At 43.2% G+C, this 16,501-nt stretch overlaps 1 protein-coding gene across 1 annotated transcript in view; it reads left to right on the top strand.

The window, feature by feature from the left end:
* The window catches only part of atp7a (ATPase copper transporting alpha), a 22,234-nt gene extending 7,571 nt beyond the window's left edge, over window positions 1-14,663 (top strand). Inside the window, exons 3-23 of the mRNA XM_031857811.1 lie at window positions 1,602-2,085; window positions 2,751-3,515; window positions 3,684-3,896; window positions 3,991-4,154; window positions 4,295-4,456; window positions 4,550-4,626; window positions 5,337-5,559; window positions 5,673-5,906; window positions 5,995-6,086; window positions 6,463-6,590; window positions 7,077-7,231; window positions 7,321-7,455; window positions 7,661-7,855; window positions 8,597-8,779; window positions 8,877-9,090; window positions 9,255-9,401; window positions 9,524-9,666; window positions 10,341-10,544; window positions 12,019-12,136; window positions 12,243-12,345; window positions 12,445-14,663. Of these exons, the coding sequence (XP_031713671.1) occupies window positions 1,602-2,085; window positions 2,751-3,515; window positions 3,684-3,896; window positions 3,991-4,154; window positions 4,295-4,456; window positions 4,550-4,626; window positions 5,337-5,559; window positions 5,673-5,906; window positions 5,995-6,086; window positions 6,463-6,590; window positions 7,077-7,231; window positions 7,321-7,455; window positions 7,661-7,855; window positions 8,597-8,779; window positions 8,877-9,090; window positions 9,255-9,401; window positions 9,524-9,666; window positions 10,341-10,544; window positions 12,019-12,136; window positions 12,243-12,345; window positions 12,445-12,721 (4,416 nt within the window). The 3' untranslated portion in view covers window positions 12,722-14,663. The remainder of the gene's footprint in view (window positions 1-1,601; window positions 2,086-2,750; window positions 3,516-3,683; window positions 3,897-3,990; window positions 4,155-4,294; window positions 4,457-4,549; window positions 4,627-5,336; window positions 5,560-5,672; window positions 5,907-5,994; window positions 6,087-6,462; window positions 6,591-7,076; window positions 7,232-7,320; window positions 7,456-7,660; window positions 7,856-8,596; window positions 8,780-8,876; window positions 9,091-9,254; window positions 9,402-9,523; window positions 9,667-10,340; window positions 10,545-12,018; window positions 12,137-12,242; window positions 12,346-12,444) is intronic.
* Window positions 14,664-16,501: the final 1,838 nt, after the last annotated feature.

Below are 16,501 nucleotides of genomic sequence, written 5' to 3'. Positions count from 1 at the left end.
ATATATATATATATATATATATATATATATATATATATATATATATACACATATACACACACGGTTCACAGTTTGGCTGTAAAAAAAGACCAACAGAAATGGAATTGAATGATGTGGCTATGTTGACATAAGTCTGGGCAGTTGTTTCTGTTTTCATATCGTCCGATCATGGTTACTCAGCATTGCCACGGGTCTGAGCGTCTAATGGAGCTTTAAAATAGTCAAACCTTTAAGATTTCTTCAAGCAAGTCTTTCTCTGTGCTTCGTGCAACTGTATCACATCACATCATGTTTCATTAACATTATTATTAAACACACTCAGCGAGCGACGGGCGCTCCTCGTCTCAGTCCAAAAGTCAAAATGTATTGAAAAAAGATTAAATAAATAGTCTGCTGCTCTCCATATTTGTTGGGGTTTAATCTTTCAAAAACTGTTTGACAGCCCCATAAATTACATTCATATAATAACCACAATAACACAAAATCCTATTTTCCGATTTCTTTTCGAGTAATAACGTTCAATTCATTCAATGTAGCTTTACAACGTTCACTATGCAGCGCAGAGCAACGTTTGGTGAGCAGGCATTTGGAGAACATGTCTGGTGTTAGATCCTTGGAAGAATGACGGCAAACTGGTTTATAATTGACGATCGTGCTGATTAACATGGCTCAGCATACAAACATACCAGTCATCCAGAAACATCTCTGAATGCACAATAGGGCACAGATTATAGAGATTTATAACGTCTTAGTTGTGATAGTAAATTGGTTAAAATCACCTTAATATCGGTGGAGGAAAAACAATCGTTGATCATCCCTTCAGTTGTTGATGTACGATCTGATTGCAACTGTTGTACAGTATCTCAACATTAAATCAATAAGTTTGAAGACTCTACAAACAAACCTGCATTTAGTGCTTCGCAGTATTACTAGTACATTACTAGTAATACTAGTAGTACTCTTATTAATCAGAAGAAAGAGAGCCACACCTTTTTATTAGGACCTGAGCACTTACCAGTGGTCGGTCAGCAGAGGCCCTATTGAGACGGAAGGATTCATTGTTATTCTCCCTTTGCCATCGAAAGTCATCAAACATTTGCTTTTTCATGAAAAATCAATGTTGCCGTGACGTTATAGACTCATAGCCCCGCCCCTTTCATAATCCATAAACAGTTTGTCGTAGACAATCATTGTTTTTCAGCAGTAACTTTATGTTTCATTGGTGTCTGTGTCATGGACATAAAATAGATATTCAAATAGTTCGGACATATGTGATTTTTAAGAACGAATATTTAACGTAATTTTTGGCATTACCCCGCCCACAACTTTCAGTAGAAAGTTGTGGGCGGCATCATTGTACTCTGCAAAGATCCTGTTTCATTTTGCTTGGCCGCGTCGACCAGGAAGGTCTCGTTCATTGCTGCTTGCAGCTTTAATTTTGATAAAGTAATTAACCGGATTATCAGAAGAATGAAAAACTCAAGTCAATAGTGATAGTCAATCTGATTTAGCTTAGCCTGACTCCTTTCACACTTTATGAATGTACTTTCTGTAATAACCTAATTACTTGCTTAACCCACACCGTGACTTTTATTTTGTAGGTGTCTTTAGAGCAGAAGAATGCCACGGTCACATTTGACGACAGCCAACATAGCCCAGAGTCTCTGTCAGAGGCCATCGAGGACATGGGCTTTGAATCAAGTCTCTCAGACTCCAGCACAGCCACACCCGTCTCCACAGATACGCAGCTGATCTCCACCTCAGGCCTGACACCTGCAGCTCAACAGGAGGCTTTGGAGAAGCTGTCCCAGTTTCAGGGAGTGTTGGATGTCAGAGAGAGCCCGGCCCAGCTGGGCATCACTGTTACCTTTGTTCCTTCCCTGACTTCTGCGCAGCAGCTGAGTGAGGTGGTGGCCATCTTGACACCTCTGGAGAAGCCCGCACCCAGCAGTCCAAAGCAAAAAGGCCCAGCGGGAAGCGGGGTGGCGCTTCTTAAGTTGAACATTGAAGGAATGACCTGTCACTCCTGCACCACCACTATTGAAGGGAAGATTGGAAAGCTGAAAGGGATTGAGAAGATCAAAGGTGATGTACTTGAACTGTTTACGAGCTGTTTGTCACGCATTAGCACACTGTCTGAGCTAGAAGGGATGTTGTTACACAATTCCTGCACGACACAGGAATGCACGTCCTACAGATAGCAAGTCTGTCATGTCATTGTGTGTGTTCACCACTGACAGGTTGCTGAGTGGGATTTGTTTACGACTAATGAAATCCCTCCACTGGTGTTGTTGTGATGTAGACACACAAACATTAAACCCCCCCCCCGCCCCCCGCCTGTGTTCAGGGCTATTCTAATAAAGTTGAGTTTCTAAATAGAATTCAACATTTTCAACTTACAATGATATCTTCATGACAATTTTATGATAATAATATTAATCTGAAGCACTTTTCAAAACCTAAGCTACAAAGTGCTTTGCGGCCAATTAATATTCATGAATTATAAAATAATTCTGTGAACGCAAAAGCTCTGTCGTCTTTGGTGTTGAGGTTTAAAAGACGAGGATCTAACATACAGGATGCTAAATACGCTTCATGTGCGAATATGGACATGAATGTTGTTTTTGTGAATTTTTATCTTTTCATGCACAGTCACTTCCTGTTCTTCTGAAATATTGTCTTTTCTAAAAAAGTCTTTCATGCTTTTGCGTTTTTTATTTTTAACTTTGTCGTGTCTTTATTCTCAACAGTTGTGTTAGAGACTCGGGAAGCTACAATTGTGTACCTGCCGCACTTCGTCACCGTCCAAACCATCACCGACCAGATTGCCGTGGCGGGCTTCAATGCATTTGTCAAGTGCAAGCCTCGGCCTTTGCAGCTGTCCCTCAGTGAAATCGAACGTTTAGTTGATTCTCAAAAACCAACCGTTTCTTCGCCCTCAGAGACGTCAGAGGAGACTGAAATCTTCATAGACACGACTCTCATCGCGCTGAGGGTGAAAGGCATGCACTGCCGTTCATGCGTGGTCAATATCCAAGACAATATCTCCATGCTGCCTGGTGTCTCCTCTGTGGAGGTCTCTCTGGAGAAGGAGAAGGCCTCCATCTGCTACGATCCTCTACAGGTCACTGTGACTCAGTTGCAGCAGGCCATTGAGGCGCTGCCTCCAGGAAGCTTCAAGACTCAAACCTGGGACTCCTCTGGCCCTCTCTGTTCTGTGTCCACATCGCCAACGCCACCTCGGCCTGCACGAGCAGCCCAGGCAAAACCTGCTGCCTCTCCGCCTTGCTTCACCCAGCCTCTAGCGTCTGTCGTCAATATTCACATCGAGGGCATGACGTGCAACTCCTGTGTCCAGTCCATCGAAGGCATGATCTCCCAAAGGAAGGGGGTGATTTCGGCCCACGTCTCTCTGTCTGATCACCAGGGCACCTTTGAGTACGATCCCCTCCTGACCACAGCGGAGGAGCTGAGGGAGGCCGTGGAGGACATGGGCTTCGATGCATTCCTACCTGGTAAGATAGTGTGGTGTGGTTTCTGAGACGGCTACTTTCTCTGAAGTAGATGGCTAAAGCAGTTTTAACTTATTTATCTTCGTGGCCTCTGGATGCTCCTCAGCCAGTGGGAGCAGTTGAACTGTGAGGTTGAACTTTCTTTTAAAAGCTATCATTTGTTGTCCACAGAGACCAATTCTCTGCTGCCTGCACCAAATCCCAGTCTCTCCAAGTCTTCGAGTCTTTCACATGTGAAAGATAAGGAGTTGGACAGCGACCTACACAAAGAAACCCTTCAGGGACACGACAGAGACACGCACTCTAAATGCTACATCCAGATAGGAGGGATGACCTGTGCTTCCTGCGTGGCTAACATCGAGAGAAACCTCAAGAATGAATCAGGTCTGTGTAAACAAAATAAAATACTTAACGAGGACTTAATCGCGTGTCATTGCTTTCACCGGGAGCTAAACAGAACCTCTTTAATGTCGTGCAGGTATCTACTCGGTGCTGGTGGCACTGATGGCCAGTAAAGCAGAGGTGCGTTATAACGCTGAGCTCATCGACCCCGTGAAGATAGCCGAGTTTGTGGAGGAGCTGGGCTTCACCGCCTCTGTGATGGAGAACTACGAAGGTTCAGATGGAAACCTAGAACTAGTGGTGAGTCACCGGGCGGTTGCATTGACGTTACGTTTGTGTTGCATTAAGAAGGAAAGATGCATTCAACCGAATCACGTCTGTTCTTCACTTCATGCCCTCTTTTAATACATTTGTATCCCTTTCTCTTCACCTCCTCTCAGGTCAGGGGGATGACGTGTGCCTCTTGTGTTCACAAAATTGAATCCAGCCTCATGAGAGAAAAGGGGATTATATATGCCTCTGTTGCCTTGGCAACAAACAAAGCACACATTAAGCACGACTTGGAAATCATCGGACCGCGAGACGTCATCAAGCTCATCGAGGTATTTTTTGTTTGTTTGTTTGTTAAAGCATTGGTTCAGTTGATTTCCTAATCATAAGGGGGGGATATTTGATCAGTGTTTTGTTATTTATAGAATCTGGGGTTTGAAGCGTCGTTGGTGAAGCATGATCGTACGGCCTCTCACCTGGACCACAGCAAAGAGATCCGACAGTAAGACACCAGGAACATGCCCACATTTATGCTTTTATACTGATTTTAATCCATCTTTACAACTCAAAGGTGTGTCTGATACAGCTAGAATCCATTTTATACCAAATGTTTAATGACTCAACAATTCCTTTCATTTCTCTCAGAAAACACTTCTGTTTTTGGGTCAGGTGGAAACAGCCCCACTGAGCATTACTCAATACATTCTGTTATTATAACACACAACTCTATATATAGTGCTGCAGGGATGACGTAATCTTACAGGACAACCTCCGAATTAAGCATTGCACGGGTTCCCACAGCCAATGGGATTTTAGATTATTCCAAAAATAAGCGCCGTGGCAAACACAAGTTTATGAACGTTTGGTTCATCAAGATCATTTTCACGATTTAACACTCTTACAATATTAGAAGCGTGGATGCAATCACCAGAAGTAGAAAGCTAACGTTAGGATATAAACGAACTACACCACTGTCGCATGAGCACGATTACACACAAGAAGGCTGTGAAGGTGGACAAGTTGGCTTAATGCCGTTAAGTGGTCTTATTTAGGCACTTAGCAGGCGACTTTTAGGTTTGTTCAGCATTATGTGCAGTGTTTGTGGGTCGATGCTGTGTTTAGAGATGAAGAATGTCTATTTGTAAGGAGAGATAAAACCTCGCAGAATAAAATTAATTAATTTCTAACACACGACTGTCTGTGCTCTTTAAGGTGGAGGAAATCTTTCCTGGTGAGCCTGTTTTTCTGTGTGCCTGTGATGGGCATGATGACCTACATGATTATCATGGACCACCAGATGAGTGCTTCACATCAGCACAATACCACTGTGGAGGACCGCAACCACTACCACGCCACCATGTTCCTGGAGAGACAGCTGCTCCCAGGGCTGTCCATCATGAACTTCCTCTCCTTCCTCTTCTGTGTGCCTGTACAGGTAAATCAGAGGGATCGACAGCACATAGAGACTTGTTCAGGAGAGGGGAGGCACTCTGAATGAAATGTTTGTGGTTTCTTAAATACGGACTTTTCTGTTTTTCCTCTCTTTAGTTTATTGGAGGTCGCTACTTCTACATTCAAGCCTACAAAGCAGTCAAACACCGATCTGCAAACATGGACGTGCTAATAGTTCTGGCTACCTCCATAGCCTTCACCTACTCGCTGGTCATCCTAATAGTTGCCATGGCGGAGAAGGCAAAAGTCAACCCCATCACCTTCTTCGACACTCCGCCGATGCTCTTCGTCTTCATCTCCCTGGGGCGCTGGCTGGAACAGATAGCCAAGGTTTAGCTCTTTATTGATATCTATGACTTGAAATGCTGGACTTGAATTGGATGTATTAGTCAATGTGAACTGTTCTTCCTCCGCCCAGAGCAAGACCTCTGAGGCTTTGTCCAAGTTGATGTCTCTACAAGCCACTGAGGCCACAGTGGTTACGCTCGGCAGTGACAAATCCCTTCTCAGGTACTCATTGTTCTTACTTAGTTTACATTAGGCTTTCATATCTTAAATTGCTTTTAGATTACAACATATCTTAATGTTTGCAATCGAAATGTCAAGTAGAAGGTCTCACTTGACGTAACAAAGACTGAATAAACAAGTAAGAATAGAACATTTGTCTTTTCCAACTGGGGTTTAGATTTAATCTTTACTTTTTAAAAAATGGCAAATAAAACAGGAACTGTCATTTTGATCTGGTAATCCCGCTGGAAGAAATCTGCTTGGTAATATTGAGAATAGTTTTCTGCTGTATTGTAAATATAATCACAGCAATAGTGTAGTAATAGTCCAACATTATAGCAACACTGTACAGTTTACAACGTTTACATTGTGCGTCCAGTGAGGAGCAGGTGGATGTTGAGCTGGTGCAGAGGGGCGATGTGGTGAAAGTCGTTCCTGGAGGGAAGTTTCCAGTAGATGGGCGGGTCATCGAGGGGCACTCCATGGCCGACGAGTCGCTGATCACAGGTTGGTCGCAGTGAATGGATGAACAAACAAGTATCTAGTTTGCCATTCATGGAAAAACCTGGAAATTGATTAAAATGACTAAATATCATCATCAGCATCATTTAAAAAAGGAGGAATGAAACTAGCCTACCGGTTAATTATAGGAGCGTTTGTGACAGAGTGCTCTCCTGTAATGTAAAGAAAATGTCCTGGAAAATGATTTCTTAAAATTAGAACCCTGTATCAGTATTGGTGACAATAAAATGTAAGTATTCTGGTTAGTTGAGTCAATGCAAGAGATTTGACTCCTGCTCTAACTGATGCCTGAAATGTGTCTTTTAGTTGTTTACCTTCGTTTGCCACCACATTAGTCTTCATCATCAGTACTAATGAACAAGTAGTCTTTGGTTATTATTTGAGTTGTGGTTTTGCTCCAGATGTTCTGCTACTGTTGCTGCTGCCTCAGACTGTTGTGTTTTCTGAGCAGCTGTTGCGTTGTGTCTCCAGGTGAGGCTATGCCCGTGACGAAGAAGATCGGGAGCTCTGTGATCGCAGGCTCCATTAACCAGAATGGCTCTCTGCTCGTCAGCGCTACACATGTTGGCATGGACACCACGCTGTCTCAGATCGTCAAACTTGTCGAGGAGGCTCAGACGTCAAAGGTGAGTTATGTGGTTCGAGATCTGCACTGTGAACACATGCTTTGATGGTAATTGCTCAGGTGTTAAAAGTCTGACATTCCATTTTTTAGGCTCCCATCCAGCAGTATGCAGATAAGATCAGTGGCTACTTTGTACCCTTCATCATTGGCATATCCGTCCTCACGCTGATCGCCTGGATCTTCATTGGCTTTTTAGACTTCTCTCTCGTGGAGAAGTACTTTCCTGTGAGTCTTCTTTTCAATCTCGATATCTGTACCAAGCTCCTCGGTACAGCATCAGGAAATTACATCCATTTATTTAGACATGACTAAGTGTCACTGCATCTGATATCGTTCCTTATTACTGTTTGACTTTTTTTTCAGTGATGGGGAAAAATTGATTTGTAATTTATTTGGTAGAAAATCTAACAGCCCCCTCTCCTCCCCGCAGGGTTACGACAAGAGCATTTCCAAAGCTGAGGCCGTGATTCGTTTCGCCTTCCAGGCCTCCATAACGGTGTTATGCATCGCATGTCCCTGTTCCCTTGGCTTGGCAACCCCGACAGCTGTCATGGTGGGCACAGGGGTCGGAGCCCAAAATGGCATCCTGATAAAGGGAGGAGAGCCACTCGAGATGGCGCATAAGGTGTGTTGTTAATGATATTCTGACACCCCGATGCAGTCAGCCAGCTATGTAACAGACCAACTGTCAATTTAAAATGGATTTGCTTTTCTAGGTTACAAAACCACATTAGTCTAAATTGGCACGTGGAAGCTGAACCAGTGGCTCACTAGCAATAAGTGTGCAAGAGAGTTTTTCGGAAATGTTGAAGTGCCCTCTCATGCCAAATTACCTCTTACACACCCATTGGCAGATGTGCGGCCTGTTATTTACGGTAGTTTATTTTCCTCCACCCTCATTCCACCAGGACCCGCCCTGCTCTGCCTCTGATTGGCTAACACTCGTTGCCTTCTTTGCTGAATTTAAGTTTGTTTAAGATGTGGATGTTTTCATAATGATGGCAGCCTTCTTGTATAGAGCGGGCCGTCCTCTAATTTGAACATTGGAGCTTTGATACTCTGCTCCTCCAGTCCGCATGTTGAAGTGCGTCTAAAGGCTGTGTGTGTGTGTGTGTGTGTGTGTGTGTGTGTGTGTGTGTGTGTGTGTGTGTGTGTGAGAATTAGTTAGTTTAGATCCTGATGGGCAGGTGGCACCTTGCATAGCAGCCTCTGTAATCAGTGTGTGAATGGTTGAATGTCTTAAAATGCCACTTCATATCAAAAAGGTTGCAGACCCCTGCTCTAGATGTTACTCTAATTTAATACCGTAAAACATTTTAAATTCAGTCTGATAGTCTTTTTTTCTCATATCTCCTTCTATTGGCAGGTAGAGTCAGTGGTGTTCGATAAGACTGGGACCATCACGTATGGCGCTCCGAAGGTTATCCAAGTCAAGATAGTGGTGGAGGGGAACAAGATGCCTCGTTCCCGACTGCTGGCCATTGTGGGTACAGCGGAGAACAACAGTGAACACCCTCTGGGAGCAGCCATCACCAAATACTGCAAACAGGTTGGTCTCTACCTTTTAAATTTAACGCCCACACTCTACAATCTCATGATCCTCCATATGCTCCAGTTGTTAAACATTCATTGTTTTCCGTGTGAAGGAGCTCAGCACAGAGTCTCTTGGCGCATGCACCGACTTTCAGGCGGTGCCCGGCTGTGGCATCCGGTGTCAGGTCAGCAACACGGAGGCCCTGCTGAGACAGGCAGACAGTGACAGCGAGGACGACAACCAGCGCAACAGCGTCCTCGTCCAGATCAGTGACACCGGGATATCCACCAGCTCCCATCCCCTCATCATGGACCCAGAGCCACTAAGTATGCTGGCAAACACATTGTTGTAGGCGTGTATTCAACAGAAATACTGAACATTCTCATTTAGTCCTAAGATTACGAATCAAGGTAGTGATACAGTTGCACGAAATGTCATTCCCCTTTATGTTTCCTTGCTGTTGTCTAACCCAAATGATCTCTGTGTGTAGGCCTTGTTCAGACAGCCAACTACGTCGTGTTGATTGGCAACAGAGAGTGGATGAAAAGGAATTGCCTGCAGATTAGACCGGATATAGATGAGGCCATGATAGAGCACGAGCGCAGAGGACGCACTGCTGTTCTAGTAGCTGTAGACAGTGAGTAGTACCGTTTAATAAGAGATGTAGGCTTTTTATCTGTTTGCCGTCATTTCCTGATGTTATTGTCTAAAACTCTTTGTATTGTTACAATTGAGTATGATATTTCCCCTTGTGCGTAGGTCTGCTGTGTGCGATGATAGCCATTGCAGACACGGTGAAACCGGAGGCTGAGCTGGCTATTCGCACCCTGACCAGCATGGGTCTGGAGGTCGTGCTGATGACCGGAGACAACAGCAAGACGGCACGAGCCATTGCTGCTCAGGTACGGACAGGAAGTGGATATAGAGCTAGATAATTTGACAAATCAATATTTTAAGAGTGAAAATCTGTGCTTTTAATACAAATTTTTAAACATGTAAAATACGGAAGAGAAGAGTGATATGGGTTTGAGAAGAAAGCATTAGTAATGCTGACATAAAACTACAATGTTGCATTTAAAACCCCCCAAAAACACAACACTCATAAAATATTATTACAATATTGCGGTAACCAAATTCGTATTCATATCAAGTCTCTATGACGGCGTGTATGTTGTACACGTATGTATGTACTGTATGTTCGGGCAGTTTTAGTTTTAAAAAAAAATACATCATGAAGCCAGTAGAGGGAGGTAATATTCAGGTGCAAAACTGTATAGCATGAAAGATACATATGCGCGTTTTCTTTGTGAACATAAATAAATACTAATATGATTAATATATTTTGCACTCGGCGGCTCACGTTACCGGTGGTGTCTGTGGTTGATCCAACCTTGCAAAGTGAAGCAATGCGCTAATAAATATGTACGTTTCTTTCTCTGAATATTACCCCTCCTCCCCTGGCTCCAGACGTTTTTAATTCTTTACCACAGTCTCAAATGTGTTGTTTTAAAGCCATTATATTATTGCTTTTGTATTTTGTGGTTTGTGAGCCCGTCTGTCTCTGCCTCTCTCACAGGTCGGCATCAAGAAGGTGTTTGCCGAGGTGCTGCCCTCCCACAAGGTGGCCAAGGTGGAGCAGCTGCAGCAGGCGGGAAAGAGAGTCGCCATGGTGGGCGACGGTGTCAACGACTCGCCTGCTCTGGCCATGGCCGACGTGGGCATTGCCATAGGAACCGGGACAGATGTGGCCATAGAGGCAGCAGATGTGGTTTTGATCAGGGTGAGAGTTTGTTAAAAGTCTGTCATGAATTCATGTCTCTGGCCGACAGATCAGCTGTTTCATGACATGAAAACGTCAAACATAGAACGTCTGCCCTGCAGCATAGAGGCAGTGTGACACTGTCACAGAAAACACACAGTATGCAACACTGTCATGATGCCAAAGGTGTAATACAAGTCATACTGCAATATGCCATATTCATCAAGACAGCAACACAAGATATTTCACATTATCTGTGTTAACTTCAGCAAAATAAAGATACATTCACTTTACTTGAATGCATTAAGTGCCTTATATTTTGGGTCATTTTAAGCCAGGCTCAGACTACGGGAGTTTTGGTCTGATTTTAACCCTGATTTACCCGTCCCGACAATCTGAGGGGAAATCCGGTCCGGGCCCGTGGTCGGTATTGATGTCCGGCCCAGATGATCTGTATTGTGAGGGCTTTCACAAACCCTTTGCAGCCTCAGCGTGGCGGCCTCGGTTATTTCAAACGTGTTTGATATTTAGTTATCTGCAGGATAACATCACTACTTTCAGAGCGGGACCTAATAGTCATTGAGAGAGACAGCTGGAGCAGCTGACGGTGTTTCAAAGCAACGGTAAACGTTGTAGTCAATGAGGCTAACGTTAGCGAGCATACTACTATTGACAGATATTAAAATCACCCTTCCTAATTCTCGCTGAAGAATAGAGAACCCGTGTTGACCGGGTCCCCTCCAGCCATTGTTCTCATCCAGACTCGTTTAGCCTTCTGCTGTTGTTTTCTCACTGTAGAGCTTCACGACAGTGAGTTGTAGCGTCACATCAGTCTCAGTCATCAGTTTTGTTAATATCTTTTGAAACGGTAGAAACCTCACGTGAGGTTGCTCCCTCCGGCACAATCATTTTAATAATATCCTGTAGTGTGTGATGCGCCATTATTTTTAAATCTTGTAGTGTGAGCATGTTTGAAATTAAAGAGAAGAACATCTGTGAAGATTCTCCGTATGTGTGTGATGTAGTCTGAACCCAGCTTTAGTTGTCTTAATCAGTAGTTTGTAGCTAATTACTATTAGTATTTTCATTTTATCGTCCGCTCTCAATTTGCCCAATAAACACATTGGAAAAAGACGTCAATATTGCATCAGTATATCAGCATATAACTGCACTTAAAAAGCCTTTTGTCTTCAGTTCCATTTGTTCAACAAAATAATTTCCTTTTGTTTGTTTTTTTATCAAGAAGATTTTAATATAATCAATATCTGTTTACTTATCGCAAGTAATATTGTTATTGTGGTATTCATCATTATCACATATTGCATATTTTCTTCATATCATGCAGCCATAATGTTTGCAGTGTCAGAATAATACTTCTAGATCTAAAATAGGTTTGGTTTGTTTTTCTATTATGTACCACTGTTTTTAAACTGTAGCACAATGTATCTGATATTACAACCTTTTCTTTACCCTTCTTTTTAACCCTCGTCTGCAGAATGACCTCCTGGATGTGGTGGCCAGCATCGACCTTTCTAAAAAGACTGTCAGGAGGATCCGGATCAACTTCATGTTTGCTCTCATCTACAACCTGGTTGGCATTCCTATTGCTGCTGGTAGGTGACTGCAAAAAGATGTATTCAAGCGATGTCATCGCATCGACGGTAATCATTGCGATAATGTCGACCACGCGGTGCTAGTCTGACCCGTGTCGGTCCACAGGTGTGTTCCTTCCTATTGGCCTGGTGTTACAGCCGTGGATGGGCTCTGCAGCGATGGCTCTGTCGTCCGTCTCTGTGGTTTTGTCCTCCCTTCTACTCAAATGGTAATGAGATATTTAACGCTATGTTGTGGCCATTTTATCACCCTTTTCATCATAATCTTTTTCCAATCACTTTCCATATTTGTCTCTCTCTTTGTTTAGTTACACTAAGCCCACTGCTGAGATGTTGGAGGCCAGACTGGGTAACAGCAGCAGGCGGCAGGGCAGCCTGTCCGACGTCAGCGTCCACATCGGCATGGGCGAGCTGCGTCGTCCCTCCCCCAGACTCAGCCTGCTGGACCGCATTGTGAACTACAGTCGTGCCTCCATCAACTCCCTGCGCTCCGACAAGCACTCGCTCAACAGCTTGGTGCTCAGCGAGCCCGACAAACACTCGCTGCTGGTGGGGGAGGCGCAGTGTGAAGAGGAGTTCTGCTGAATGACCACGTAAGGCTCACACGGGTCAGCATTGACTTTTATGATGGCGAAGAAGTAGATGGCGAATGCGTTTATTCAAGGCTCGGCCGTGCTAAGCTTAAAGGGTTGAATAGCGGTCCATCCGTCTGCTGTAGAGGCCTCAGGGCAGCGCCGTTGACTTACATGCCCCTCGTTTTCTTTTAGCTGAAACAGCTGATCACATGCACTTCAGAGCTCGAGGGGGGGGCTTTCTGTCCCTCAGTTGCAGCCTGTTTGTTGAGGTCGCCCCCCCCCTCGGGCACGCTCTGACCAACCCTATGACACTCTCTGTGTGCACAAGAGTGAAGCCTCCACACAGAGCCTTCCACAACCAGGAAGCAGAAGGACAATCAGCTCAGCTGCCAGGACAATCTTTAACACCCATCCAAAGACATGTCACCAGTGGTGCCCCGTATACGAGAGGACACTGCTTGTTATATTTTAACTCACTTCCTTGAATGAAAAATTATTATAACGCTGTTGTATAATTCTATTCCAGAGTATTTATATTACCTTTTATTTATCTTTTTTCATTATATCCTTTGTGAAACATGAAGTTGTTGAATCCAAAATGCGAATTTTCACTTTCAATCTCCCAAATTGTGTAATTAGTGAGAAAAGAAGTCTTGTGACTCGATGGAATCAGATGGTTTGTGCAGAGTGCTAATGGAGTGAGTTGTAAATGTCAATGTTACCCAAGTGCCAATTGAAGTGCCACCTTGGCAAAGTCCACCACATTCCAAAGATAGCACCGAGCCGAGGTTACCTCGCACTGAAAGGGGAAACGGAGTGAACAGAGAAGGTCATCAGCTCACTGCAGAGACTCGACGCCAACGACGGAAGACTCGATCAAATGTTCCTACAGCTGTGTCGACCCTCTGCGTCTTTGCCTAACGATCCAGGATGTCGCTCGCTGAATATGAACGTTATTCGCTGTTAAACTTAAACGGAGATTGTTACATGGACGACCTAGTTTGTGCTTTAATTACTTTAGCTGCTCGTTGCAAAGAGAAGGATTTGTGTCGTGATGCAGTTCGTTGTGAAAAAGCCAAATGGGCCTTTTTTCACGGAAGACATTTTGGAATGTCACAGTAGGAAAATGGCTGGTGTGAATAGTGACATGAATGAAGGCTGGATTCCATTTAGCTGCTTTAGTTTCATATTGTGCAGGCTGTGGCCCACTTAGGAGGGACGTGTACTTAACGTTAACACAAGTAACTCTTTTCCTACTATCACTCAAAATGTCTGCTGTGGAAAAAACAAGCCTATCACAGATGCATCTGTGTTCTGTCTGTCGTCACACTAGACAAGATGTGATTGTTTCCAGGAATGTCTGTCAGTGGTGTGTCTTTGTGCTTTTTTTTTATGTGAATCACACTGTTGCCCTTGATCAAAGAAACATCTTTAAAGCCACACAGCAGGATCAGCAGACTGAACACAGCTGTGTCTCAGCAGCACCACCAAACACGTCACTGAGGGACAAACGTTGATGAATTAAGTAGAGTTACTTACACATCACACGGCACACGTTGTATAATCGAGATGACATCTTTCAGTAGTAGGCAGCTGCTGTTAAACTGTGCTTTATTATTTCTCCGGTAAAAGTATAACAAAGATGTTCTGCTTTACTATCGACTGTGTCAACTCAGGACATGATCACTACAGTCCGGCTATTCCTGTCATTTTTGTGTCTGAGCCCCTCTAGTAATTCTTTCGGATGATTGAAGGAGCCGCCAGTTTGTCCTGCTGCTTTCCCATGATGCATCAGGGTTCTGTAGCTGTCAAAGCGCTCTGTGTGCAGTTGTTTTCGTTGCATTGCTTTGTGAAGACGGCCGTAGGGCTTCGGTTCCGTGAAGCCAGTTTGCTGTCTTTCATAGTTCTTCTGAACATGATGTGCCTTGGAATAAAGCACTTTTGTAACGTCACATTGTCCCGTTTGAACCAGAAGATGGCGCTTTGGAGCTGCATGTTGAACATAATCAACAAACACCAGATACAAGATTTCATCAACTTTATTTCTTCGTTAGTCTAAACATCACATCACCTCAGTGTACTGCGGAACAAACACCATGTTTTTCTTGTATTTTAAAAATATTCATTGCTATGAATGCAAACTGTAAATGACTTCTTCCTCTTGAGTCGATTTGTATCGCTTTGGCTGTAGAGACGTTTCATCTCGTTTGGTAGATAGAAGCTTGTTGACATGTTATTTATTAGGTAGTGAATTTCATATTTTTTAAACACATTAAAGGGGAATTAGTTCTCATCGGATGCAGCCAGAGGTTAAGGGACACTCGGAAATGGAGTCTACCAAAAGGTAAGTTTAATATTTATCTCTTCTTGGATGTACTGAAAAGTATTGCGGTCAGGAAACTGAACAGGTTCAACAAGTTTTTAAAATGTGCAGCATTTGAAATATGTTGACTTATTGTGCTTTTCTGGACTAACACACAAAAACAGCTGAAATTGGAAAATGCTACGTTCAGTTACCTTTTAACACTAAATAACAAACTTCACTTGAAACAGCTCCACCTCCAACACATCTCTCTGCACACTATGACGAGCTAAAATAAAGGTACTTTTACAGCAATATATGCAAGTAGATTTACAGGATATTGAACATTAAACACCTGACACATTTACACATGATCAGCAAAAGATGCAATGAAATCAAATCGTTGTTTACAAGAGTTTGATGTGTTTCAAATACAAAATCATTCTTAAAGTTTCAGAATTAGGATAGGTTTGCTAAATACTGCTTGTTGGTTTTGTGGCTTTAAGTCCATCTTTTTCACTCTAATCCCTGATTTTAATGTCCAATGATAAATCTCCTGTAAATGTGGCACACAAATGCAATCAATGCAGTCTACAGACACAGTCTACACCGACAGTGTCCATTATCGTCTGAATACTGACAACTCCAGGACAGGTACAGAACAGAAGTTAAACCATCAGATGGTGTGTGCTGGTGTAACTGTCATTTCTAAGGTGTGCATATTTCTCACTTTAACAGCAAAATATAAAGAGCAGGTTGTTAATGATCCATGATTTTAACTGGGAACCCACCAGGCTGAGGTCAAAGATATCCTGTACGATGAGTCCATGGAGCGGGTTGAGTTCATAATGGCAAACGTCACATTTAAAACACATTGTTTAGATGGATTCCTCTGATATCCTTGCCTTGAAAAACACTATCTCAAAATAGTTTTTTGGCATTTTTTCCCTACCGACATCCATATCTAACATGTATTATAACACATCCAGAACAATATGATGAAACTGTCGCCTAAATCTAAAATGTGTCACTTTGTGCAGTTATAATCAACCCTCTTAGGACGCTGCATCAAGGTACAGAAGATGGATACAAGTCTGTTGAAAGGCATGAATGAGTAGTTGAATATTGGTGGGATCAAATACTATGATCGCCAAATCCTGGATTAACTATTGGAGATTATGGATTAGTTAAGTGAGAACCAGTGTTTATCATTAGTTACACCTTTTGTCACCACCGTTCAGCTCTCCTGATTGTGGCCTCGGAGTGACTAGATATACAGAAACATATTTTCCACGGGTTGAATCATAGGAGTGGTTTGTTCATGCATGTTTGGCAAGCAGAATAAATAGTATGATAAACACCGATTATTAAGACATAAAATAGCACCGTGTTGGCCGGTCAATGGTTGCCGTCATAGCATCACATTTTATAGGGTGGATCCCTGGAGAGTTGTTTTCAGATTGATGATTAGATGTCGAGACCTCAAAG

This window comes from Anarrhichthys ocellatus, unplaced genomic scaffold (assembly GCF_004355925.1).
Source record: "Anarrhichthys ocellatus isolate YVR2014 unplaced genomic scaffold, GSC_Weel_1.0 scaffold19, whole genome shotgun sequence".
In the NCBI taxonomy this organism is placed as follows: domain Eukaryota; kingdom Metazoa; phylum Chordata; class Actinopteri; order Perciformes; family Anarhichadidae; genus Anarrhichthys; species Anarrhichthys ocellatus.
Note: the sequence above shows the minus strand (reverse complement) of the source record. Positions and strands in the feature narration are given on the sequence as shown.